Source organism: Bubalus bubalis, chromosome 3 (genome assembly GCF_019923935.1).
Source record: "Bubalus bubalis isolate 160015118507 breed Murrah chromosome 3, NDDB_SH_1, whole genome shotgun sequence".
Lineage (NCBI taxonomy): Eukaryota > Metazoa > Chordata > Mammalia > Artiodactyla > Bovidae > Bubalus > Bubalus bubalis.
The window spans coordinates 164,542,900-164,569,621 of record NC_059159.1 but is presented as its reverse complement, the minus strand read 5'-3'; the positions used below and the strand labels follow the sequence as shown (position 1 = coordinate 164,569,621).

The window sequence follows — 26,722 nt, the reverse complement described above, 5'->3', positions numbered from 1 at the left end:
CAGTGGGTACCACCACTGGACATATTCCAACTGCAGTGTTTGCTCTAGCTAGGAAAGGCTGGGTAGGATTAAGACCTGGAGAGAAGGGAAGAGATGGGCTTTCCGGGCAGCGGGGACAGCATGTGCAAAGGCAAGAAAGCAAGGAAGTGGGGTGGTTTCACTAACACCAGACACTGATGATCAAAAGCCCCCTCGACCATCTCTGGTTCAAAGCCCCGGTGACATTCCCCACAGGGGGGCCACTCACCTCAGCTGCCTCCATCTTCACCAGCCCCCTACCCCCGGGTGCAGCAGATGCCAGGCTGGGCCAGGAGCAGGCCCTGCTGTGGAACTTGGCTCCCCAAAGGGCCCGCCCTGGGCTAAGCCTTGCCACGTGCTAGGGCTGGGGAAGAGGGGAGGTGCCCCTTCGCTGGGTGTGGAGGACTCAAGGGGCCCTGGTGGAAACTTTGACTGTGGCCGCAGTGCCCTGGCTGGGATCCCATGGGCACTGGCAGGCCAGGCACTGCGGCTCCCTCCTTCCAGGAGACAGACCCACTCCAGCCGTGAGGACAGGGGAGTCCGATAGCCCCAGCTGTGAGGCCTGAGGGTGGCGGCACGATGTGGTGAGCTTTTGGTGAGGGATCTAGTGGCTCCAGACTTAGCTAGGCATCTCGAGCCAGGAGTGGCAGACTCCAGACTGAATGTCATCGCTGGGGTCGGGGTGATGACACCCACATACCTGGTCCTTGCTGTTCCAGGAGGCAGACATCCTCCAACCTGGTCCTGGCCAGAGACCTGCCATGTAAACTGAGGCATAGCCCCTCCACTCTCTGCACCTGGCTCTCCTAGGCCCTGAGCTCCCATGGCAGGAGGATTCTTCTCGGACACCTCAGGACAAGAGGAGAGATGCAGGCTCTCTCCACGTTGACAACAGAATCGGCCTCTGTCTGCTCATAGCACCTAACTCTGCGGGGTGAGCCGGACCGTAACAACGACACCCTTCCTCACAGGTCTCAGTGAGAAGCCAAAGGAGCAGGTGCGAGACCTTCCCCAAGGGGCTCAGGAGGCAGAGCATCTCTATCTCTGCCTGGACTTTCAGTGGACATTTCAGCAGACGCCTCAGGGATCAGCCACCGCACCCCTCTACCCAGACCAGCCCCCCGAGAGCACCACCTCCTTCCCCTCATGGAACTCAGCAAGAACAGCCATCCTGGTGCCTGGTGGGTGGTCAGCACCATGGGCTGAGAGCTCCCTCCCCACTCAGCATCCCGACTTCTGGTCACCAAACATTCCTTTCTCTCGGCAAGAAAAGCCGGCCGACCAGTCTAGAAGTGGTAGCAGCACACAGTGCAAGCACGCCCCAGCCCTGCAGGGTCCCCAACCGCCAAGACAGACAGACAGACAGACACACACACACACACACACACACACACAGAGCTATCTCAGAGCAGAACATAACATGGTTTGGTTGCAACATGCCTATCAATGGCTGCCCTGGGGAAGAAACAATAGAAACAGGGGCACAGGGTGACCTGGACAAGAGCCCCCAGCCCACCGCACACGCACCCTGGCATCCAGGCACCTACCCAGCACACTCCAGCAGGGACCCGGGGACTCCTGGCTGCTGTTCCTGCCAGCCCGCCCGCCCGGCTCTCCGCCTGGCTCCTCCCGCAGGCGGGCAGGCGGGCAGGCGGCCGTGACTGGGGCAGCTCCCGGCGGCCGTGTCAAGCAGCTGCCTTCCCCAGACAGAGCTCCTTTGTGTCAGCAGAGCTATTTATGGACTTACCCAAGTTCCCCAGGGGAGCAATACCTGCTGGGAAAAGCAGAACCAAATGACCAGGTTCCACCTCGCACATCTAGGTAGCCGTTTTCAAAACCCTTGCATCACTCGTCCCTCCTCCTCTTCCTCCTCCTCCTCGCTGCCCTCCTCCTCTTCCTCCCCCTCCTCCTCCAGCGCCCTTCCCAAACACACACCCGGTGCAGCCCGCTGCCGCCACTCTAGAGAGAAGCTGAATTTCTTTCTTCCATCAAACAGAAAACTCTGTAATTTCCCAAGACACTTTCATCCGAGCAGGAGTCCGGGATGTCTTGTGGAAGAGTCCTCCACCACCCCGTCCTTCAGCCGGCAAGGGGCCCAGCGGCTCCTTGGGTGACAGGCTCACATGCACCAGCCTTGACTCCCCAGCCGCGCCCGTCCCCAGGACTGGGGCTGCCCCACCCCGGACCCCCGGAGTGCTGCTCTGGAGAGAGAGGTGTCCACTGCTCACAGCGGCAATCCCGGGCACTGAGGATCCCAAGCCAACTGCACCCCCACACACATCCTGAAGGCTCCCCCAGCTGGGGCATCCCAACCCACTGGCCGCAGCTCTGGGCTCCCCCAGCAGGGGCAGGACGGAGCCAATCACTGAGGCTTTGCAGGCACACCCCCACCCCTACCCCAACCCGCCTCTCATCCCAGTGGGCGGCTGCCGTTTAACCCAGGGTCCAGCAGCCAAAACGCACTGACTCCAAGAATGCCACAGCCCCCGCTGCGGGGGAGCGGCTGCTTCAGGCACCTCCCGACTGACCGAACCATCAGCGCAGCCCAACACACATGTTTTTATTTAGCACTTTTGTGTGCCATGTCTGGGCAAGCCGAAGTGGACAGAGAGCTTGGGGCTTCCTTCCCCCGAGTACGGGGGCTGAAAGGGGCTTGTTACAATAGCCCAAGAGTAAGGATCACAAGTGAAGGAGATGTCCCTATCAGAGGGACCACGTGAGTGGGAGGATGGGGGGGCAGCAGGTGAGGGTCCCCTGTTCAGGTTCCAGCTCCAGCCCTGGCTGTCTGGACATCACTGAGCAAGTCCCTACCCATCTCTGAGCCTGGGTCTCCTCATCTGTAAAATGGGACTGACAACCTCTGACCTGCCCACTTGTGGGGTTATTAGACGATTCAGTGATTGTGGGGCAGACACTCTTCTGAGAGTCTGGCCTTCATTAATTCATTTAATCCTTGTCGACACCTCGTGAGGCAGGTGCTAGTATTACCCTATTTACAAAGGACCTGAGGTGGGGAATGGTAGTGGAAGCTGCCAACAGCTTGTTGTTTGAAGACCAGTAGGATTTGCAGGGGAGAAGGCAATGGCACCCCACTCCAGTACTCTTGCCTGGAAAATCCCATAGATGGAGGAGCCTGGAAGGCTGCAGTCCATGGGGTCGCCAAGAGTCAGACACGACTGAGTGACTTCACTTTCACTTTTCACTTTCATGCATTGGAGAAGGAAATGGCAACCCACTCCAGTGTTCTTGCCTGGAGAATCCCAGGGATGGGGGAGCCTGGTGGGCTGCCATCTATGGGGTCGCACAGAGTCGGACACGACTGAAGTGACTTAGCTTAGCAGCAGGATTTGCAGGAGCTTCCCAGGTGGCGCTAGTGGTAAAGAACCCACCTGCCAATGCAGGAGACATAAGAGACCGTGGTTCAATCCCTGGGTTGGGAAAATCCCCTGGCGAAGGGAATGGCTACCCACACCAGTATTCTTGCCTGGAGAATTCCATGAACAGAGGATCCTGATCAGCTATGGTCTGTGGGGTTCACAAAGAGTCAGACAGGACTGAGTGCCTAAGCACAGCACAGATCCAACTCCAGGATGCCCACTCAGAACCACTGCAGGAAGCTGCCTTGCCAGCGCAAAGCTATTTGATGGTGAGGCTACGGCTGCTGCAGACACTTGTCTGATGTCCTTAAACACACCATGGACTGTGCCTGAGGCTCCGGTCAGGGATGTCTGTTCCATAGCCAGTTCCAACCTGAGCACACTTACCACCCTCATGGCCAGCTCCCTGGATGTCAGCCCAGAAAACACAGGGCAGGAGCCCCGTCCTCTTTTCCGCCTTGGCCACCCTGGGCCAGAGCGCTCTCCCTCTGCCTCTTGCTCCCCCTAAATGAGTCTCAGCGCCCCTGAATGTCTGCCTCTGCCTGCCTCCCTGCCCGTCTCCCACTCTCTAGTCCTGTCTCTCTCACATATACAGCATACTCATGCATGCTGACATAAGAAAACATCCTTTATTAGGGTCAACTCAGAACAGCCCTCACCTGAGCTGGGCACTTACACTCCCCCATCAACACTTCATCTTGTCCCTGGGGGCTGAGCCAAGGCAGTCCTTGCAGGGCCCAGGAAACTTTCAGATTGGAAGACTATCATTTGCCAGGTTCCTGGGAAGCAGGGCCTACTCCTGTCCTGGAAAACCAAGGAGGTGAGTCTTAGGAGATGGCCAGTTCTAATGGGCGACGGACAGTTCCCAGGAGGGAATATCTGGCGCTTAGGGTAGGATTTCTCAGCATGGAGAGCCTGAATATAGGGTCTTCCTTGAGATGAGAGGAGTCCCTGAGTTCAGCTGAGTCTTCACTTCTCAATCAACATAAAGTTCCAAGCACCAGCTACAGGCTGGGCTCTGTGCTGGGCCATGGGGATGGGGTGGAGAGCTGGCAGACCAGGACCCTGTCCTCACCAGGCCAAAGGACATCGGGCGCACAGTCAGACTAGCGGCACATCATTGGATACTGTATCAGAGCAGCCCTGCCAACCCAGGGCGCTGAGTCAGGAACAGATCCAGGATGCATCCATCAGTGCTCCGGACCACTAGGATGATGATGAAAGAGCACAGCAGGAAAGTGCCCTGAGGCCCAGGAGGGGGCCAGGCCAGCCTGGGAGAGCACCTAGTGCCTGGGGAGCCCAGGGGGCCACTGCCCTCTGCCTCCCCACAGGTCCAGACGCAGATCCACAGAGCACGCGGCCCCTCCCTGTGTGCAGCCCGGGCAGGATGAGACAGTCACTGTCAGTCAGGCCACCTAAACCAGAAGGGCACCTGGAGATCTTTCATTCCTATTCCCTTTTTCTAGCCAGTGAAGCCGAGGCTCAGAGAGGGTAAGTGACTTTCCCAAGGAAACAGAGCGAGTGAGTGACAGGGCCAGGACCAGAGCTTGCCAACTCCCAGTCCACTGCTTCTTCTGTTGCATCCCAGTGCCTCTCAATTCAGTTCAGTTCTGTCGCTCAGTCGTGTCTGACTCTTTGTGACCCCATGAACCACAGCATGCCAGGCCTCCCTGTCCATCACAAACTCCTGGAGTCTACCCAAACCCATGTCCATTGAGTCGGTGATGCCATCTAACCATGTCATCCTCTGTCATCCCCTTCTCCTCCTGCCCTCAATCTTTCCCAGCATCAGGGTCTTTTCAAATAAGTCAGCTCTTCGCATCAGGTGGCCAAAGTACTGGAGTTTCAGCTTCAACATCAGTCCTTCCAATGAACACCCAGGACTGATCTCCTTTAGGATGGACTGGTTGGATCTCCTTGCAGTCCAAGGGACTCTCAAGAATCTTCTCCAACATCACAGTTCAAAAGCATCAATTCTTCGGCACTCAGCTTTCTTTATGGTCCAACTCTCACATCCATACATGACTACTGGAACCCTCAGACCTACATAAATGATGGTGCTGTTCAGGACAGGCGGATCTTGGGAACAGCGAGATCCAGGTGGCCCACAGGGTCAGCACCTGGGCCCTCAGAACCTGGGCCCCACTCACTGATTTCCATATGTTATTTAACAAACACCTATTTGACGCTTAGGCTGTGTCAGCACTGAGCAAAGCACCTCCCAATTACTGACTCATGAAACCTTCACAACCCTATTAGCTATGATGTCTAATGTCCCCAGTGCTGTTGTTTAGGCGCTCGGTCACGTTCAACTCTGTTGCGACCTCATGGACTGTAGCCCGCCAGGCTCCTCTGTCCATGGGGATTCTCCAGGCAAGAATACTAGGCTGGGTTGCCATGCCCTCCTCCAGGGATCTTCCCGAACCAGGAATGGAACCCGTGTCTCCTGAATTGGCGGGCAGATTCTTTACCACTAAGCTACCCAGGAAGCCCATCCCCATTTTACAGAGAGGTAAACGGAGGCAAAGAGATGATTAAACCTGTTTAAGATCATCAGTAAGTACAGAGCCACGGATCGAACCCAATCCACTGTGCCCTGCACAAGGCAGCCCACGGAACAGAGCCCTCCGGCTATGTACCGAGAAGCCGGCTGGCTACACAGCCCAACCATATAGGCAAATATCTCACTGTTCAGACAAGCTGGCAGCAGCTTCCAGGGCTAGGACCAGGAAGGGTTAGCAGGGAGCTAGTGAATGAATGTGCACCTCGCATTTTAAGAGGGGCGGCACCCATAGGCTCCAGGGAGGCCCCTCGGGAGGCGCAGCAGCAGCAGCAGGATTCGGCCCAGACCCCCTGGCCAAGCAGCGGCCCTGCAGTCAGACCACAGCACTGCTCCCTCCCTGTCTTCCCTCACTGCCTCCGCTGTGTTAAGCCTGGGACATCTGGAACTGTGTTTGCAAGACCATGTCCTGAGCCTCGGGCAGATGGAAACCCACCCACCTTCCTTCCCCCCACAGCCTCCACCTGGGGGAAACGGGGCCTTGGCAATACCTTCCTCAAAAAAAAAAAAAAACAAAAACAAGAGGGTACCTGCCGAAGGCTATTTAATGAGCTTTCCCGTCCTGGCTTCTGATGCAAAGTCCACTGGGATTTTATTCCAGGGTGGGGAGGAGAGTGATGTCACTCGGCAGAAACAGGGCACCAAGCCAAGGGAGGCGGGGCCCCAGGAATCCAGAGCGGGCGACAGACTAAGACCACCCCCAATCCCCACAAGCAGAGGCTCAGGCTTTTAATTCCTTGGACAATGAAGGGACCAGTCCTATGTTATGGGTCACAGGGGTACTGGAAGCTGGGGCCCCACACAGAGGCCCCACTTTCTACAGAACCCTGCCCTCCTCCAACCTGTGACAGAAGAGACTGATGGCCCTGGGCTGCCCTGGGAAACTGGAATATCTGTATATGCCCCTCCAGTCCAAGCTCTGAATTTGCTAACCTACTTAGGGAGTTCTGGGCCTTTAACTCACTGGGTCTCAGAGCCTTGGTTTGGGGGTCTACAAGTCTCCATGCACAAAGGCCACCCCCACAGAAGAGTGGGCCAAGAGACACTGATTATTTCAATAACTATTGAATCCTTGTCACGTGCTTGGAACTATGGGCACAGACAGAGAAGTAGCCTGAGCCTGGGCTCTGACTCGGAGGGCGGGTGGTGACCTTGGTGCTGACACTTCAAACAAGAACTGTTCTGCCATGTTCTGGCCTCTCTGGCCCTAACACCAGGGCAGAGGACACACACTTCTACCGCTTGCTAAGGGCATGCTCCTGGCTCTTTCTGGGGGCACTTGCCTTGTTCTTGGGGGCACATGCTGCAAGTAGGGGGCTGGGGCAGGACAAAGCAAGCATCCATCCTCAGGTTCAAATCCACAGGGAGTTCTGGACTGTAGTCTGCAGAACCCAGGGCAGGTCCCTTCCCTGTTATGGGTCTCAGTCTTCCATCCCTAAAAAGAGGCTGGAGATGGGTGTCCAGTAGCCCCCTGGGTCTACTCCTCCCCTTCAAAGTCAGTCCCAGGCCCCACAAGCTCCTCCCTAAAGGATTAGGTTCCAGCAGTGGTATTTAGAAAGAGTAGACTTTGCAGCCCCCCAAAATTTGAGTGTGAGTCATCTTGGGCAAGTCACTTTAATGTCTCTGAGCCTCGGTTTCCTAATCTGTAAAATGGGGCTATCACTGCCTGCCTCAGTGGGCCCTGTGGGAGAGCGAGTGAGGCAGTGCACGTGGAATGCCTGGCACTCAGTAAATAAGAGCTATCGCCGTTGTCGTATTGTCGTTGCTGCTATCGCCTGGAGAATCCCATGGATGGAGGAGCCTGGTGGGCTACAGTCCACGGGGTCGTGAAGAGTCGGACACAACTTCACTTTCACTTTTACTTTCATCATCTGTCAAAGGACACAATTGATCTGGAGTGGGTTGGTGAAGAGAGTAATGTAAAATGCAAAAATAGCTGTTGAGGGTCAAATAGATGAAGGCCTAACATGGTGCCCGGTTCGACTAACAGCTGATAATCCCTAACATTTATTGAGCAACAAGCTATAATTATTCCCATCCTACAGATGGGAAAACTAAAGGCAGAAAGGTTACATGGCTAAAGCAATGGCAAAAATGGCAGCATGGCGCCAAGGTGTACACTCTTAAGCTGTGTGTCCTGCCCTGACTCGTGTTCCCCAAATGTCTCTGCTCTTGCTGTCGGCCTCTTCCTCAGAAACTTCAAGCAGCAAGGTCAATCTCCAGTTTGCTCATGGGAACTGCATCTCCCAACCACAGCGAGGGGGAAGCCCACATGCAGCAAAAGCCAGGAGTCCAAAGTCCCCCAGCAGAGCTGGTCCTTAGAACCGCGTCCAGCCGGCTTCTACCTCCAGCCCAGGGCACGCATGACAGTCACCTCAGCGGCGTCAGCCTGACCTTGGGCGGCTACAGCAGCACGAGATGGCCAAAAGCCACCGCTATCTTCTTTCTCGGCTTCAGTCCAACCAGCCACTCATCTGCCTGGGATTTCAGGCTTTGGGGAGGAATCCTCGACCCACTGGGCTTGTGCCAGCTCCAGGGCCAGCCCATCTTGACCACTGGAGTTCCTGGGAAGAGTTTGGCACAGACTTGGAGGCCAACTCTGTGACCTTGGCTGCTGCCACTGTTAAGTCGCTTCAGTCGTGTCCGACTCTGTGCGACCCCATAGACGGCAGCCCACCAGGCTCCCCCGTCCCTGGGATTCTCCAGGCAAGAATACTGGAGTGGGTTGCCGTTTCCTTCTCCAATGCATAAAAGTGAAAAGTGAAAGAGAAGTCTTTCAGTTGTGTTCGACTCTTAGCAACCTCATGGACTGCAGCCTACCAGGCTCCTCCGTGCATGGGATTTTCCAGGCAACAGTACTGGAGTGGGGTGCCATTGCTTTCTCCGGACTTTGGCTGCTAAACATCGTTAATCCCCGGACTCCCCCAGGTTAAGCGCTTGCTTGGACTGTTAGGCCTAAAGCCAAATTACCAAAACAGAGGGTCAGCAGTTGAAAGACTGGCCTGAAATGCTGGCTTTGCTGCTGTTTAATGCAAGACCTGGGACAAGGCCAGTCCCCTCTTTGGGCCTCAATTTCCCTGTCTCTTAAATGGGTACAGGGGTTGAATGAGATCAGATCTACCCAGCATGCAGTCTGCAGAATGCACTGGTCCATGAGCTGCTTGTTACTGGTTTATAATAAGATAAGCAACAAAGTCAACAGTGTTTGGAAACTTCTGTGGCAACTTGACATGGCTGTGACATCCAAGTACAAGACCATGGACTGGTCGGATTGAAGAGGTACAGGGCTGGGTTTGGCGTTGTCAAACTGGCACGAGAGATCCTACTCAGTGCACATTTTAACTAAGTACAAGGCTCTTCACCTCAGGTGATTTAAGAAGCCCTGGTGGAAACGATGCCGTTTCTATGAGAACTCACTAACCAGGCCTCTATAACAGCACTCACACCTGCAGGGGACTCACCATCCTGTCACCTGAGCAGTTTCCTCTCTGGGGCTCCCAGCTCCGAGAATGGAACCACCAATTGCCTATTTGCCTAAACCAGACGCATGGGCGTCATCCCTCTCCCAAACTCTCTCTCCACCCAGTGAATCCGAGTCTCGTAGATCCCGCCTCCTCCACACCATGCAGAGCTCTCATCTCTCTTCATCCCTGCTGCCTGCCAGCACCTCTTCCCAAGGTGAGGGCGACAGACTCCTCATGGCTCCCAGCCTCTCACCTCGCCGTCGTCCACACTATTCTCTGCAACGAGGCTGCAAGCTTTCCTTGACTCACGTCGAACACACAGGTCCCAGTGCCCTGGGATAAAGCTCAGACCCCTTACACAGCCTCTCAGGCTCCTCCAGCCTCATCCTCATCTCCAGCTCCATTCTCCTCCCTCACGCTTTCAGGCACAGTGGTCTGCCTTGAGGTCCTCCCCCAGAATGATCTTGCCTCCACCTCCCTGCTGCCCCTTGCCTCATGTTCCTGACCACCCGCACTGGGCCTTTTGCTATAAATGTCATCTTTTCCTTACATATTTTTCACACTTGGTTGGTGTCTGTCTTTCCTCCAGTTGTCCTCCACCACATCAGACTATGAACTAGCTCTATGGACATGAGAACTCTGTTGGCTGATGAACCATAAAGTAAAGGACATCTGGGACTCTGCCTGACCAGCTTCCAATTGCCCTTTCTTTACCATCTGAGAAACTGCCCGTCCTTCCCTCACTCTCAAAACAGGTGACTCACGTGAAAGTGACCCACCTCCCACTCCAGGGATGGCCATGTGACTCAGCCCTTGGTCTAGCACTTTGTCCCATCCTATGGTCTTCAGCGACTGGGACAGGCACATGATCCAGCTTGAACCACTAAGACTCAGACCCAGGAATACTGTTGAAAGGATCGAGGGCATCACACTGTAAGGCCATCACCCTGGTACTTCTGGCAACTATCTGCCCTCACTAAGGGAGTCAGCCAACACATAAACAGGTCGAGCGCAGAGACAGAGCGAAGAATGCCAGTTCTGGTGATGCTGCTCAAGGTCCTGAATCCCTCTATGCCTGAAGGCTACCCTCCTAAATCCAGTAAATCCCATTTCCGGGTGAAGCTAATTTGAGTTGGGTTCTTGTCACTGGCAACTGGAAGATTCTTGACTAACGTGTGCGGAGTCACCAGTATTTAGCACAGTGTCTGACATACAATAGCTACTCTGAAATTATTTTTCATTCATGCAGTCATTCAACAAACATTCAGCAGTGAAACAGTGACCAGGCTTGCCCTATAGGAAGGGTCACCTTGGCTGCCGTTTAGAGAGGTGACTACAGGGAGAGGAGTAGGAACTGGAAGCTCCCCTACTACCATGCAGTAGTCCCAGGGACAGAGATGAGACCTAAACAGCGGGGCTGAACAGAGGGAAGGGTGCAGACAGGAAGAGTCTCAGTTCTGAATTCACTGGAGAACCTCTGGTGATCTTGGCTCCTCTCTGGTGCTCAGTTACCCGGTCTCTTTCAACTCCATCATTCTAGCATCCCTATGCTATCTCCCACTGCTTATAGAGTCCCTCTCTGCCAGCACTCAAATTTTCACTAAAGGCTGTTGAGGTCAGCGTCAGGGGCAAGTCCAGAGGCTGGTTTTGACAGGCAGAGAGTATAGTGCAGTAGCTAAGAGCACAGATTCTGAAGCCAGATGCCTAGGTTTGGATCATGGTCTACACCTCCTAGCTGTGAGACCGTGTATACAGTCTATTTAACCTCTCTGTTCCTTTGTTTCTTCATCTGTAAAATGGAAATGATAACAACAGTGTTAAGCAGATTAATATTACAGCAGAAGGAAAGGACATCTGATAACTATTAGGTGGTATTATTATTATTTGCAATAGGAAATCCAGAAAGAGAAAGTTTTAAAACATAGAAAATACAGACTTCTCTGGTGGTCCAGTGGCTGCCAATGCAGGGGCTTGGGTTCAATCCCTGGTCAGGGAACTAGATTCCACATACTGCAACTAAGAGTTCTCATGCGACAACTAAAAGATCCTGTGTGTCGCAACTGAGACCAAATGCAGACAAATAAATATTAAAAAATAAAATAAGTAAATATATTTTTTAAAAACATAGAAAATAAATTATTCCAAAAATAAGTAGAAAATTTTCCTGAACTAAGAAAAGACTTGGGCCTTTCGGCTGAAAGGACTTACCTAGTGAGTACCAGGAAAAATTACCCAAAAGAGGACAAACAGCTAGAAATAATCTGGTGAAGTTTCTAAATTCCTAAGAGTAGAGAGAGAAATCCTGCTTGCTTCCATAAAGAGACTTCAGAGATTCAGGTGAGAACTACACCAAATGCAGGGACAATAGAGCCCTTCTCTCAGGTTCTAGGGAAAGACTGCTAACACGGAACTCACTACTCAGGAAAAGATGACTCAAACACAAGGGCAAATATTTTCAGACTTAATAAAGACTAAGAATGTATGCCACCCACAGATCTTTTCTGATGAATTTATCCAAGAAAGCTCTCCAGACCAAAATGAATCAAAATCCAGAAGTCAAGAATAAGATGCTCTCGGATACAAGAGACCAGCAAGCAATGAAGCCAGAAGCATTTAGTCATTTAACTACGTATAATGTAACTGAGAAGTTATATGCAATCTTAAGCAAAGGATTTTTACTAATGTTTAAGAATAGTAACAATCAGAAAGTACAATTTGAGATGATTTCAGCAATACTTAGGAGTCATGGAGAAGAAAAGCAAAGAGAAGTATGGGTCAGCTGACGTGGGTTATAGGACATGAGGACACGCTCTTGTAGGTCTGATGTCATTCTCGATAGTGAAACATGTTTGTGAAAAAGATTTGGGTAAAATTACCAAAGAAGCCTGGCATGCTTACAGCCCATGGGGTCACAAAGGGTCTGTCATGACTGAGTGACTAATACAACATATAACTTCCAAGGAAATTTTACAGAAGAATAATGAGAGGTTGAAAAGTGAAAGCGTTAGTCACTCAGGCATGTCCAACTCTTTGCAGCCCCATGGACTGTAGCCTTCCAGGCTCTTCTGTCCATGGAAGTCTCCAGGCAAAAATACTGGAGTGGGTAGCCATTCCCTTCCCCAGGGGATCTTCCTGACCCAGGAATTGAACCTGGGTTTCCTGCATTGCAGGCAGATTCTTTACCACCTGAGTCACCAGGAAAGCCCAATGAGATGTTAGCCTTGGGATATTTAAGACTACTGTTGTAGGAAGAGATGGATTAATGAGGGAAACAAGAATTTAGAAATCAAGCCACTAATGTGTGGACATTTGGTCTATGATAAGTGAGTAAAGGAAGAATAACTTAAAAAATAGGTTTGAAAAAACTGGTCAACTCTTGGGGAAAAAAAATTAATAAGAGTTCCATCTGACACCATGTACTAGATTAAGTGCAGATGAATTAAAATATGAAGGTGAAACATAAAAGGTTAAAAGTACTTGAAGAAGATATAGGAGAATATTCGTTATAATTTTGGAGAGGAAAGTCCTCAGCAAGTACAGCCCCCTACAATCAAAAAACAGAGTTGACTACAAAAATACTTGATTATTTAAAAATGTTAACTTCTGAATGACAAAAAAAGAGTATAAATAAAGTTAAAAGACAAATGATAAACTGGAAAAAATATTTGTAACCTACATAATAAGCACATGGTTAATATTCTAATGTCATAAATAAAACAATTGCCCCAGTAGAAAACTGGGCAAATTATATTAACTGATGAGCCAAAGAAGAAGAAATATGAAAGACAAATAAATATAAAGAGAAGCCCAGCCTTACTAATAATCAAATAATTGCAAATTAAAATGACACTGGTGGTAAAGAATCCGCCTGCCAATGTAGGAGACATAAGAGATGCGGGTTAGATTGGTGGGCTGGGGAAGATCCCCTGGAGGAGGGCATGGCAACCCACTCCAGTATTCTTGCCTGGAGAATCCCCATGGACAGAGGAGCCTGGTGGACTACAGTCCAAGGGGTTGCAAAAAGTCAGACACGACTGAAGCAGCTTAGCATACAAAATAAAATATAAATTTTCCCTTCTCATACCAACAAAGAATTAAAAAGCAGTGACATCCAGTATTACGTAGGAAAACAGTCGCTCTCGTTCACTATTAGGTAAACTGTACCAACCTCCCTGTTTCTTTGTTTTCTCATCTATGAAAGTGAAAGTGTTAGTCGCTCAGTGGGACTAACAATAATGGTGGGGAGATCACACATTTAAACAGAAGAAAAGCATTTGTGGAGCACTCTGGGGGAGGGGGTGTCGTGCTCTACCCTACAGAGAAGTGCAGTAAGATGTAACGTACAGGCCATTCTCAGAATACTTACTGCAGCAACGCTCCTAATGTCAAAACATCGGAAACAACCTGAGCACACATCAATATGGGAGCAATTAAATAAATTATGGTCTATTGGCTACAAAAAAGAACGGAGACCTCTAAGGCTGATGTGAAAGATTTACACTTCCCAGGTGGCGCCTGCTAATGCAGGAGATGTAATGAGACTTGGGTTCGATCCCTGGGTGGAGAAGATCCCCTGGAGGAGGACATGGCAACCCGCTCCAGTATTCTGGCCTGGAGAATCCCATGGACAGAGGAGCCTGGCAGGCTGCAGTCCATGGGTTCGCAAAAGAGTCGGACACCATTGAAGCTATTTAGCATGTACACACATTACGCTTTAAAAAAATGAGTTACAGAAACCTTTGTGTGATACCATCTAGTAAAAATAAAATAGCATATGTCTACATATGTGTATGAAAAATATTTGGAGGAACACAGCAAACTTATAGCAGTAGCTATCAATTGGGAGATTTTCTTTATTTCACTCAGCTCAGTAATGTTTAGGATTTATCTGTATTAAGTATTATACAAGTATATCATCAAGGAACATATATAAATATTTTCATTTGTAATATATAAATAAATAAATAATTTCAATTTCTTCAAATAAGTTTAACGACAAATGTACAAAACCAACATGGAAATTTTTTTCCCCAAAACTTTTCTTTTGAAACTTTAAAAGAAGATTTGCATAAACAAAGAGTGGTAATCTGATTCTTGGATGGGAAAATAGTATTTTACATACTTCAATACCCAACTTTTTGATAGTTTTTTTTTTCCTGATGTGACTTTTTAAAAATGTTTTATTAAAATAGAATTGATTTAAATGCTGTGCTAGTTTCAGGTATACAGCAAAGTGATTCAGTTTTACATGTGTGAGTGTGTGTACATATATACATATGCTTTTTTAGCCTCTTTCCATTTTAGGTTATTATAAGATATTAAGTAAGGCGTTATATAGTAGGTTCTTGCTGGCTATCTATTGTATATATTTTAAAATACATTTTAATATATGTATATGTGTATTTAATATGTGTATATTTTAATCCTAAATTTGACGTGTATTTTAAAATATAATTACAACGAAAATCTCAAGGAGATTTTGGGGGAGACACAGGGAGGAGGTGGGGACTGAACAAAATTACACTGAATTTCATTTGAGGATAAATATGTGACAACAGGAGTTTTTAAAGAAGAACAATGAGAGGATACTTATCCTAACACAATGTACAAGCTTTGGAGCACACCACTGCTTGGAAAAAATGAAGACCGTTCTTGCTCATACTATCAGTTCAGCTCAGTTCAGTTGCTCAGTCGTGTCCGACTCTTTGCGACCCCATGAATTGCAGCACACCAGGCATCCTGTCCATCACCAACTCCCGGAGTTCACCCAGACTCACGTCCATTGAGTTGGTGATGCCATCCAGCCATCTCATCCTCTGTCGCTCACACTATATACCAAAGTAAATTCCAAGTAGACTAAGTGCTAAAAGTTGAAAAGTAAACCATAAATTTCAAATGTGGGGGGAAGTGAATGTTGTATAATCCTGAGCCTGAGATGGATACCACAAAACTAAAGGCAAAAAAAAATTTTTTTTTAATTTATGTATATGATATTAGTCATCAGAAAAACACAATTCAAAACCACTATGAGCTACAATTTCACACCCACTAGGATGGCTATGATTTAAAAAACAGGAAAATAAGAAATGTTAGAGAAGATGTGGAGAAATCCTTCTATGCTGATGGTGGGAAGGCAAAATCATGAAGCGACTTCAGAAAAGTCTAGCAGTTCCTCAGAGTTAAACACAGAGTCACCATCTGATCCAGGGACTCCACTCCAAGGTACATACATGAAATAAATGAAAATACACGTCCACACAAAACCTTCTACACAACCACTTATGGCAGCATTATTCATAATAGCCCAAAGGTGGAAACAACCCAAATGTTCATCAACAGATGACTGAATAAATGAAACATGGGTGTAGCCATGTAACAGAATGTTATTCCATCATTAAGAGGAGTAAAGTCCTGATACACGCTACAACATGGGTAAACCTTGAAAACCTCATGCTACATGAAGAAAGCCAGTCACAAGAGACCTAATACTACATAATCCCATTTATAGGAAATGTCCAGAATGAATCTGCTGCTGCTGCTAAGTCGCTTCCGTCGTGTCCGACTCTGTGCGACCCCGGAGACAGAAAGCAGATGGGCAGTTGCATAGGGATGGGGGAGATGGGGGAATGGGTGGGTGACAACCAAAGGGTATGGTTTCTTCTGGAAATAATGAAAATGTCCTAAAGTTGACTATGGTGATGGTTGCTCCAGTCTGTGACTATCCAAAAAGACCATAGAGGTGTGCACTTCAAATCGATGAATTGTACGATATGTGAATAATACCTCAATAAAGCTGGCACAAAGCAGCTTACAGACATGACTACCTATAAAGCAGAAACATCTATAGTTTTAAAATAATAAAAAATAAAAGGATAACATACAAATATCCTCCTTATATAAAGAGCTCCTGTGAGTTAATAAACTATAAACAGCCCAACAGAAAAACGGGCAAAAGATTTGAACAAGCCACTCACAAAAGAGGCAGTGAAAATAACTAAAAAGGCATATAAATATTCAACATCTCTAGTAATCAAAGAAAGGAACCTACTAAGAAATGTAACAAGGCACATTGTTGGTGACTATGTGGGGAGAATGGTCTCCTACCCAGACTATCTCAATTTGCTTGGGTTTCCCAGGAAGCTAGAATATCCATGTTAAAAAATAACCGTCTAGGGTTAAGCAGGATTAATTGCTCAGTCTGAAGTGGGATTATAAATCAATACATTCATTCTGGAGAGTCATTTGGCAATAGGTATCAAGAACCTTCTTTACGGATATATATCCTGTCTCCTGGAAATTCTACTACCAGGAGTTTATTCTAACAAAACGCTCATTCATCAACAAGTATTTGTAGGGGGTCAGAGATGTACACTGAATACTGAGGCTGAATCTACAGATTTTTATCTCAGGTTTTTATAACAATGAAATATTCAGTTCAGTCCAGTCACTCAGTCGTGTCCGACTCTTTGCGACCCCATGAATTGCAGCACGCCAGGCCTCCCTGTCCGTCACCTATCGGCAACAAGCTAAACTGTGTAGACCTAATGGAGATTTTTAAAAAACAAAACCTGTTTCATCTACACAATGAAGTACTCTGCAGGCACTAAAAATGATGTTGAAGAAGAACATTTATTGATGTTACACTGCTAAATGGGAAAAAAACAAGTCAGAAAATTGTGTGCACTAGCAATGCTAATTTGCAAATAAGATATATGTGTGTATAAACACATGCCCGGCAGGAGACAGACACCCTAAAATGTTAACAGTGGTTATCTCTGGGTGTTGGATTAAGGGTGAACTTCATTTCCTTCTCCTGGTTCAACTGTATTAAATATTTTCTTCATAGTAAACATGAATTACTTTTGTAACAATACAAGAAAAGTCAACTGCATTTAACAAAAAATCCCCACACTTGCCACGCCCCCATGGATGAAGGACCCAAGGAAGGGGGTTGCAGAGTCAAGCACACATTTACATTTGATCTAGCAACAACAGCTACCATTACTAAGTACAGCTGTCCCTCAGTATCCATGGAACCCCAGCCGACACCAAAATCCAGGAATGCAAGTCCCTTATACAAAATGGCATAGTATCAATATTTGCATAGAACCTACACACATCCTCCCACAGACTTTAAAGCATCTCTAGATTACTTAAAATACCAAGTGATTAGGTGAAACTCATTCAGTTGTGTCTGACTTTTTGTGACCCCATGTACTGTAGCCCCTGTAAATGCCATGTAAGTCATTTTAAATGCAATGGAAATATTGTGTAAATGGGACTTCCCAGGTGGTGCTAGTAAAAAACAAACAAACAAAAAAAAACCTGGATGCCAATGCAGGAGACTTAAGAGATGCAGGTTCAATCCCTGGGTCAGGAAGATCCCCTGGAGAAGAGCATGGCAAGCCACTGAAGAAGAAGTGTTCTCGCCTGGAGAATCCCATGGACAGAGGAGCCTGGTGGGCTACAGTCCATAGGGACACAAAGTCGGACCCAACTGAAGTGACTTAGCACACACACATACTATGTAAATAGTTGCCAGCTCAGCAAATTCAACTTTTGGTTTTTGGAAATTTCTGGAATTTTTTTTTTTTTCTATCTGGGGTTGGTTAAGTCTATGGAAGCAGAACCCACAGGTATGGATGGCTGAACATACTTATTACACGCCAGGCACTTTGCACAGACCATTCCCCTTAGTCCTCAGGAGAACCGGTGAGACAACCTCTCATTTGACAGAGGCTGGGTGACCTGCCAGCAATCCCATAGCTGGTGAGAAGCAGAGCTGGGATCTGAACCCTGGCCTGTCCACCCCTCAGTCAGACCCTGCCTTCACCTTAGCTGCCTCTGTAGGTTCCTGGGATGGGCAGAGGAAGGTCCCAAGCAACCAGGCCCTCTGTCCTCCGGCTGGTTATGTGCGGGCCCTCCCTCCCTGCAGACAGCCTAGGGGGCAACACAACGACAGGTCAGCAAGGGCGAGGACTGCAGCGCAGGGGGGGCGTGGCGCTGGCGGGCCAGTTGGCTGAGGTCAGGGCTCAGGGCAGACCAACCGGGGACTCCTCGCCTGCCGGGCGACAATCAGGAAGCCTCACCACATCCGGCCCCAGGAGTTCCCAGGCCCTGCGCGCTCCCAAAGGCAGGGAGAGAAAACCTTGCCTGGCCTGCTGCCACCCCGGTAAATGCAGCAGGAAAACAGCTTGCCATCTGTGACCATCTCCCTGGACCCCGGACGGCTGGCCAGTCCTTTCCCCACTTCCAGGCTTCTTCTTCTGTGTGAGGAGGGGCTGTGAGCACTGATAGCTCCAGGACCCTTCCAGGTCTAAATGCTTTGAATCCGTGGCGCGCTTCCTCGCAGGGGGCCCAGCAGGAAGAGGAAGGGGGTGAGGCGTCCCACCCAGGTCCCGAAGGAGCCCCCTCCCCTTCCCCTCAACTCCGTTCCCACTGCTATTTTTAGAACAGGGAACATCTCCGCCAGCCCTGTCCTGTCCAGAGCTCCAGGTAAAACACAGCTGCCCCATTCATTCCACTCCAGCCAGAACGAGGGGGCAATTTACAGACAAGCCAGTTGACAACCTTTCCCCAAGCCGTTAGCCGGGACACTTCTCACTATTTCCATTACAGCCCAAAGCGATGACTTACTTTTCCTAAGATGACACAGCTGAGTGAGATGAAGAGCATCTCTAAGACAATCTGTGCCCCTCCCTGTCCCCAACCTGTCAGGCTCCTGAAAGTCCCCAAAGAGGAGTGCTGGGGGGAGGGTCCTAGTTCCGGCTCTAGCACCAACTGCATGACGCTGGCCAGGAGTTCTTACCCCTCTCTTGTCTTGGTTCCTACAAATCAGCTTGTTAATCGATGAACCCCGCTGGGGGAGAGGGTAGCCTTTTCGGTTCCACACTCAAAGATTCTGTAGTTGTATCAAAATTCTAGTCATTCATGAAGTAAATATTGCATTCTCTATGGTTGGGTGTGTGTGGAGCTGTATTTCTAAAGTTCATCTGAGAGTTGACGGTGGGTCTCAGAAAGCATTTTCCCATCAAAAATTGTGTTATAAATGGTGGTCAGCTTCCTATGCTAGCCTACTGAACCCTTAATGTTCTCCCACAAGGAGAAATAGCAGAAACCTACACTGTGATAGAATTTAACCAAAACGGAAAACCACTAACATTTAAGAGACACTGAGAAAATTTACCCTAAGTAGTGTTTGAGCAAAAGAAGGTACACACTAAAGGCACTGAGTTAGTGGCAACTCCTGGGGAAGTCTAAAGGAGACTTCTGACCACACTAGAAACTGCAGACATTGCACACCGATTCTTACAACTTTCACTGAAAGTTAGCTGTATGCCATCGATCGGAGTTAGAAAGATTAAAGAACATATGTGTATCCTTATATACATGAAATTAAAACAAGAGTCCAGTGAGCAGGAAAAAAGAAGGGATGGGAGAAGATTCTGGGCTTGAAAGCTATTGTGCTGTCTTCCCAGGAGTAAGCCGGGAAGGAGGCACCTTTGCTTGGGAGGAAGCAGGGTTGTGCTTATAATTTGAGTTCTGAGATGAGGACTCCTTCCTGTATAAGATCCACTGATGTATTATTTGACTCAAGTACATGATGAATATTAACCATGTACAACACTTGCATATGGGCATTCCAGGTGGTTCAACGGTAAAGAATCCACCTGCCAAGTGGGTCAGGAAGTTCCCCTGGAGAAGGAAACGGCATCTCACTCCAGTATTCTTATGTGGAGAATCCCATGGACAGAGGAGCCTGGCAGGTTACAGTCTATGGGGTTGCAAAAGAGTTGGACATGACTTAGCAACTAAACAACAACAACAACACTTGCAAATATTCACACACACTTGTTTCAATATGAAGACCAAAATGTCTGATTTCTTTTTACTTTTAACCTCTTGTTAAAAAAGCCCTGGGGCTTTGGAGATGATTCCTGGAGATCACCTACATTCAATACCCTCGTTTCTCTTGGTAAAGAAACAAATGATCAGAGAGGTGAAGTAATTTGCCCAAAGTCACACAGCAAGTTACAAGCAAAATCAGGATTTGAACCAAGATCTTCAGAAGCCTATTCTGGTTTTCTCTGAGGACAAGGAGCTCAGTGAGAGGGGGGGCTCCACAAACCCGGGAGAGAGAACCATAGGAGCGGTTCCCATCAGGTCTCCTTCCCTGATGAGTCAGTATGGATACGAGGCATTCACAACCCTGAAGTGAATCTAGCCAGACTAGATTGCTTAAGACCAAGTGGGGATCCAGGCTCTGGTCTTACAAAACTGAAGTGCAATGGAAAACGCTCTGAGCCAAGAAAGTCAGCAGACCTGAGTCAAATCCTAGCTCTGCCTGCCACTACCTTGTCCCACGAACCTGGCCAGGTCACTTCCCCTTTTCGAGCCTCGGTTTCCTCATCTAGATTCTAGAATGTGACAGGCTTGAACCATAATCCAAATCTACAACATCTAGTGAGTACGTACCAAGGATCAGGCTTAACCGAGTCAGAGAGAAATAAACTATGACCCCCACTACAGACCATATGCAAGTTTGCTTAAATAACTTAACCCTGCAGAGAGAGCTAATTTATAAGTTATAAAAATAGATGGTCTGTCAACCAAATGCAAGCACCACACAGAACCACACACACCATCGGGCCTTTGGAAAATTAAGGCAACATTAACATCTCAATTGTATGAGAATACTTATGATAGTCAGATGTTATGAAAATATCTCAAAATATGCAGAGCCCACGAATTGCTGACCTCTAGAAGGAGGGGAGAGGAGCGCAGTGAGGGTGACAAGGGAGAGGCCGTAGGAGAGGCCTGGACCCTGCCTGGGAGAAGGGTGGGTGTGGATGTCTGGCTCCCAAGAAGCTCATGGTCTTGCAGGTGAGACACAGCTGCCTAACACACCGTGCTAAAGATGAACAAAACACTATGGAGCACAGACGGGCAAGCAGGGACTTCTGAGGCAAGCCAGGGAGCCTTGAAGCCTGAGGACTGTATGTGGCCGGAACAGCAGAGGAGGGCAGGCAACATCAGGCAGGAGAAACAGCCTCAAGAGGAACATGCATGGGGAATTTAGAGAAGGGGAATAATTCAAAACGGCCGGGCTGTGGGCTCAAAGCAGGAGGGCAGAGCAACCAGGGAGAGAACCGGGGTGGGACCATGGCCTCGCAGGATGGTCTCGAAGCAGGGAGTTGAACTACTCAGCCTCCCCAGCTTTGATGGTCTGTGGTTGCTGGAAGTAGTAGAACGGAGCCGTCCAGAGTCAGTGCTCTGGGGCTGAGCCCCCCAGGTTCCAACCCTAGCCACCCACTGGCTGTGTGACCTTGGGCAAGTTTCTCCTCAAAGACTCAGCATCCTTATCTACCAACCGGGTATAGTGAGAGTAAATGTGTAAAGATGACAAAGAACCTCAAGAGGCTGTAGTGAGGATTAAGACAGAATATGTAGGTGAAGAGCTTGGCATTGTTCCAGGCTCACAGTCTTAAGCGCTCACTTATAAAGTACTTACTGGTATTATTCTACCCTTAAACTGAGGATCTGGGAACAATTTGGAGGATGGTGGCCCTATTCAGAGAAAGGCTTGAAGAAAGATAAGGTAAAGACGGAGGACAAGATTGTGCAATCTTCTTTAAGAATAACAACAAAAAAAGATAGCAAGATGGCTGAGGCCAAGAGGAAGGTGGGAAAGAGGATGATCTTTCTACAGCCAGATGGGCAGCAACAAGGGGAGGCAGGAAAGCTGGAGAGACTGGAAAACAATGTTGGTGGGGGAGTGGGAGCTGTGGGGGTGGGGCGTGGAGAATATCTGAAATCTAGTCCATTTGACACCCAGTTACTTAGTATTGGGGCTTCCCTGGTGGCTTGGCAGGAAAGAATCCTCCTGCAATGCAGGAGATGCGGGTTCGATCCCTCGATTGGGAAGATCCCCTAGGAGGAGGCTACAGCAACCCACTCTAGTATTCTTGCCAGGAGAATCCCACGGACAGAGGAGCCTGGTGGGACTGCAGCCCACAGGGTTGCAAAGAGTCAGACATGACTGAAGCGACTGAGCGCACACACATACTTAGTGTTGAGATTTGGCATCAGTCAACTAGCAAAATCTGGGCCCAAAACCTGCAGCAGGCTCTCACCTCACCCTTAACCAAGCAGAGGTCAAAGGGCTGAACCTATCCCTTCCTGCCTTCAGCCTCTGTTCTATCAAGACCAGGCTCCCCAAGACTCTGTTGCTGGCCTTCTTGAAAGCCAGACTGAAAAGGGGGGTAACCCGACCGTCCCAGTGCTGCTGAGTGTCTGTCTTCTGGAGTTCCTCCTTGTCTTTCACAACAGAGTTTTCAAATCTTGTATAACGCTATTCATCTTGTCAGCCTGGACCACCCTGGGCCATATGAACTCAAAGTTTATTCTCTAGTGTGTAGAGAATAAGACATCTCATGTTATTAGCCCTCAAGGATTCCATCTAGAGCTTAAGGGGCCACAACTTCTACATGCACGGTATCTTCCCTCCTGGCTCTTCCTGAAGGAGATAATTGATTTCTTTTACTTCCACCCCCTAAAAGGCAAACCGTTACATCTGGAAAGAGCAATGGATTAGGTTGAAATGCCTTGGCTGGAGGACTAGCTCAGCCTCAGGACTAGCCACAGCTGGGAAGCTGTGTGACCTTGGATAAATCACTTAACTTCTCTGAGTCTTAGTCTCTTGCATCCATAAAACAGGGCTGCTGGGAGGCCTAGGGGAGATAATGCCTGGAGATCCCAGTTGATACCTCTGATGCCCATGTTCTTGCTGTAGGGGCCCACCCACATCGTGAAATTGCCTGCGCCTTCAATTTGCAGAATGCTCTAGGTGCTGTGTATGAGAAATACAGGCTTTGGTGGCAGAATTTATGAAAAAGAATTTAAAATAAAGAATAATTAAAACAAAAAAGTCATACATAAATAAATGTCTTCATTATTTCCAACAGGTCCCAATTCCCAAACTGCCAAAGGACCCAGGCAGCAGAGACTGGGAGTTTCAGCAGACCCAGAGCGTGAGACAATAAAGAAAACAAGAAAATGGGATCAAAAGATGTGCAGGGGGTGGGGCGGGGAATTTAAAGAGTCACTTTGTATTCAAATCGCACAGATGGCCTTTCCAACAATAAATGGTTGTGCTCCCGTGCTCCCAGCTCGTAGGTCCCCAGACACACTGCAAGACAATTGGGCCATCAGGAAAGAGACCATTGTGTGAGCTTCTTAGAGTGATTGTGTGGAGGGAGGGGCTCGGCCATGTTTCCCGTGATTATGGCTCTTGAAGGCAATTTCGATGCATTCATCATCCTGGACGTCTGGGGATGGACCAGGCTGCTGAGGAGCAATGGCCACCCGATCGTATTTCATCTTCTCGAGCCCGTCGAGCCAAATTAATTGTCTCATCGATTTGAAAGGCAGAGCAGCAATGGCGCTGTGGCTCACCACAGTCAACGGGAAGACAGGGCCCTCCCAGAGCTGATGGCTGCATCCCCAGCAGCAGCTTGTTGGGACAAGCGAAGGAAAGCGCCCTCCCCAGGGCCAGGTGCTGCGTTTAGTGTCTCTGGCGTTTAGTGTCTCTGTTGCCCTGCCACCAAAGCTCCCAACCTCTGCACCCGTGTGGTGGACAGAGGTAGGTCCCCAGGTCCAGAAGAGAAAAGCTGGCTGCCTTTCCAGACAGGCGATTCTCCTGGGCCTCACTCTCCCCTTAATGTCATTTTGTAAGGGAATCAAATGAAAACATGATGCTGCTTGCTGTCTGTGCAGACCCAGCTGTTTAGCCTCTCAGAATTAATCCTGCAGGCGGAGTCTCAGCTGATAGACACTGCTTGTCCCACTCTGGCCGGCTATTCCCCTGCTGGGTGGGGCACCGGGCTGATCCCCTGTTAGATTACTGCTACCACATGTCTGATCTTTCCTAGGCTGGGAGGAAGGGCCATCTGTGGGAGGCTAAGGGAAGAATTCTCTACTGGGCCACCCTTCTTGAGGTTCAGGTAGCCAAAGCAGCTGAGCAAATCCAGCAGGGCACAAGACTCCTCTCTAGAACACAGAGAGGATCTTACAGGACGCAACGCCGAGTGTTCATGGGGAGTTCCTTAGACTGAAGCCCAGCCTCTCTGACCTCCTCTCTAGGCAAAAGGCTCCGCTCCTACACGTGCCCTTTGTGTGTGAGTTTTGTCTGGACAGAAGGATGTGAAAGCTGCCCCACACTGGCCTGTCACCGCTGTCCCCTGGTAGGTCACCAATCAGCCTCACGGCCGGACAGGTCTCCTCTCAGCGGTGCTGAGCCACACTTAGCCCTGGTCCCTGAGTCTCGGGAGCTCCGCGGAAAGCAAACCCGGTCAGCTTCCCAGGGGCCGAATTCCAGTTTCCTATCAGCCCATTCAGCACCGGATGGACGGACAGCACAGGCCACCCCTGCTGAGGCCTGGGGAAGCCCCACTACTCCCAGCTCCCGGGGACATTCTCAGTACTCGGCCCTGGTCCCTACCCAGGCCTCACGAGGAGGGGGCTTGTGAGGACGGGCCTCGCCCTGACTTGCATCCACTGAAAGTCAGACGTGGTGGAGGGTGAGAAAGATGGAGGACAGGAGACGCTTATCCGAGCCTCTGCTACCCCCAGGGTCTGGACACCCACATAATCACCTCCCCAGCACCCCTCCAGGACAGGTCGCCTCGCCCCTCATCTGGAGGACTTAAGGAACTCCCCACCTTGGGTTCTACCATCTTCTAGAAATGGTCCCCGAGACCCTGTGACTCCCTTTCTCAAAAGCTTTCAATGGCTTCCCACTGTGCCCAGACCCGAACTCTCAGTACAACACGAACCAACACAGCCCCGAACCACCTGGTCCGCACCCGGTGGTCTTTCCCCCTCACTAACTCAAGCTCCAGAGGCCTGGCCTCTGTCGCTCCAGCATGCTGCACCCCTACCCTATCTCAGGCACTCTTCACAGGCTGTTCCGGTCTGCCGGGAACATTCCTTCCAGAGTCCTTGACTGGCTAACTCCTTTCTGGCCTGCGGGTCGTAGCTTCCAAGTCACGCTTGTCCCCTGCCCCTCCCCCACCCCATAGCCATCTACACAACATTCTCTCTTGAAAGAATCCTTTCTTTCCCTTCATAGATTATCTCAGTTCGTAACCACGTGTGCGAGTTGTGTGTGTGTGTTAACCTTTACGTAATGCTCACTCCTCTACTAAGATGAGAGCAGAGACCACATCCACCTCACTCTCCACAGTTATCTCAGGCTCCTAGCACAGAGTCTGGCATAAAGCACATGCCCTCAAAATATCCAATGAGTGAAGGAATGAATGCTTGAGTGCAGATGACAAATGAGTGAAGCAGTGGAGATATCTTCTGGCAGCCAGGCATCTTGGCATTGTTCTCCATCAGCGCTGACCTCTCCCGACCTCTCTCCCTGCCCCCAAGGCAGGTGCTGGAACCACCGGAAGCCCACGTGCTATTTCACCTCCTTCTTCCCTGTAGGGAATAAGCTTCTGGTTCTTCTCCATTTGGGACTTTTGGATCCAGTCTGCATCTGCCCACAGGGCCTCTGACACCACTGTGGTCCTTCTGACGCCAGTCCACACACACCCGTGGGGCCATTCCCTTCAGATGACCCTAGGCCCAACATCTTGGTCCTCCGATTTGGGTCCAGTTGAGATGAGGTTACTCTGTGGTAGGGGATGCCCAAGAAAGGGTTAAGTTGCCAGAAGCAGAGTCCCGCCCTTGGGTTTGCTCAGCCAATCAGAGTCTGTCCTGATGAGGTAAAGCTTCTATCCTGGGTAGCATTGGTTGAGTTGGCCGGCCCCATCTCCTGCTGGAGAGAGCCATAAGGGTGGAGTTTCTGTGGAACCAGACAGAACTGGAGTTAGCTTCGCTGTCGACTCAGGCCAGGGCTGCCTGACTCCAAGACCTGCCCCTGCTCCTTCCTACAGTGCTCACACGGACCCTGGCATCTCCAAGGCCCCATCTCTGGGTGCTGCAGTGGAGATGATATGTGGCATGCACCTTGGTGTCACAGCTAGGAGAAGTCTTACAGCCAGACCAGACCCAGGAGGCCTCAGTTTCCCTGCCTGGTCCCAGGAATATGGCAGGTGGCTACCGGGAAGTGACATGGAACGGTCGTCACATGTGGTCAAAGTGGCAGCATTCAGCCTCAATAAACAAGGCCACTAGATGAATCTCCTATATAGACATAACTTTAATAATAATTCAGGGAGTTCTTCTTGTACACCTCTTTGCTGAGCACGTTACATGAGTTTAGCCCTCACAAGAATCCAGCTCATTCAATCACT

The 26,722-nt window shown here is 49.5% G+C and overlaps 1 protein-coding gene across 11 annotated transcripts in view; it reads right to left on the bottom strand.

Annotated features, from left to right (window-relative positions):
- RGS3 (regulator of G protein signaling 3) overlaps positions 1 to 26,722 on the bottom strand; it is a 142,609-nt gene that overhangs the window by 31,889 nt on the left and 83,998 nt on the right. For 2 of the 11 annotated variants that reach the window (XM_006061231.3, XM_025282271.2), the window contains one exon: positions 23,348 to 26,271. The exons of 7 other annotated variants lie outside the window; for them this stretch is intronic. In XM_006061231.3, coding sequence (XP_006061293.2) covers positions 26,164 to 26,271 — 108 coding nt within the window. In that variant the 3' untranslated portion in view covers positions 23,348 to 26,163. Of the gene's footprint in view, positions 1 to 1,565; positions 1,723 to 1,765; positions 1,868 to 23,347; positions 26,272 to 26,722 lie in introns of those variants that run through there. 2 more of the 11 variants (XM_025282270.2, XM_025282269.2) reach the window with 2 other exon arrangements.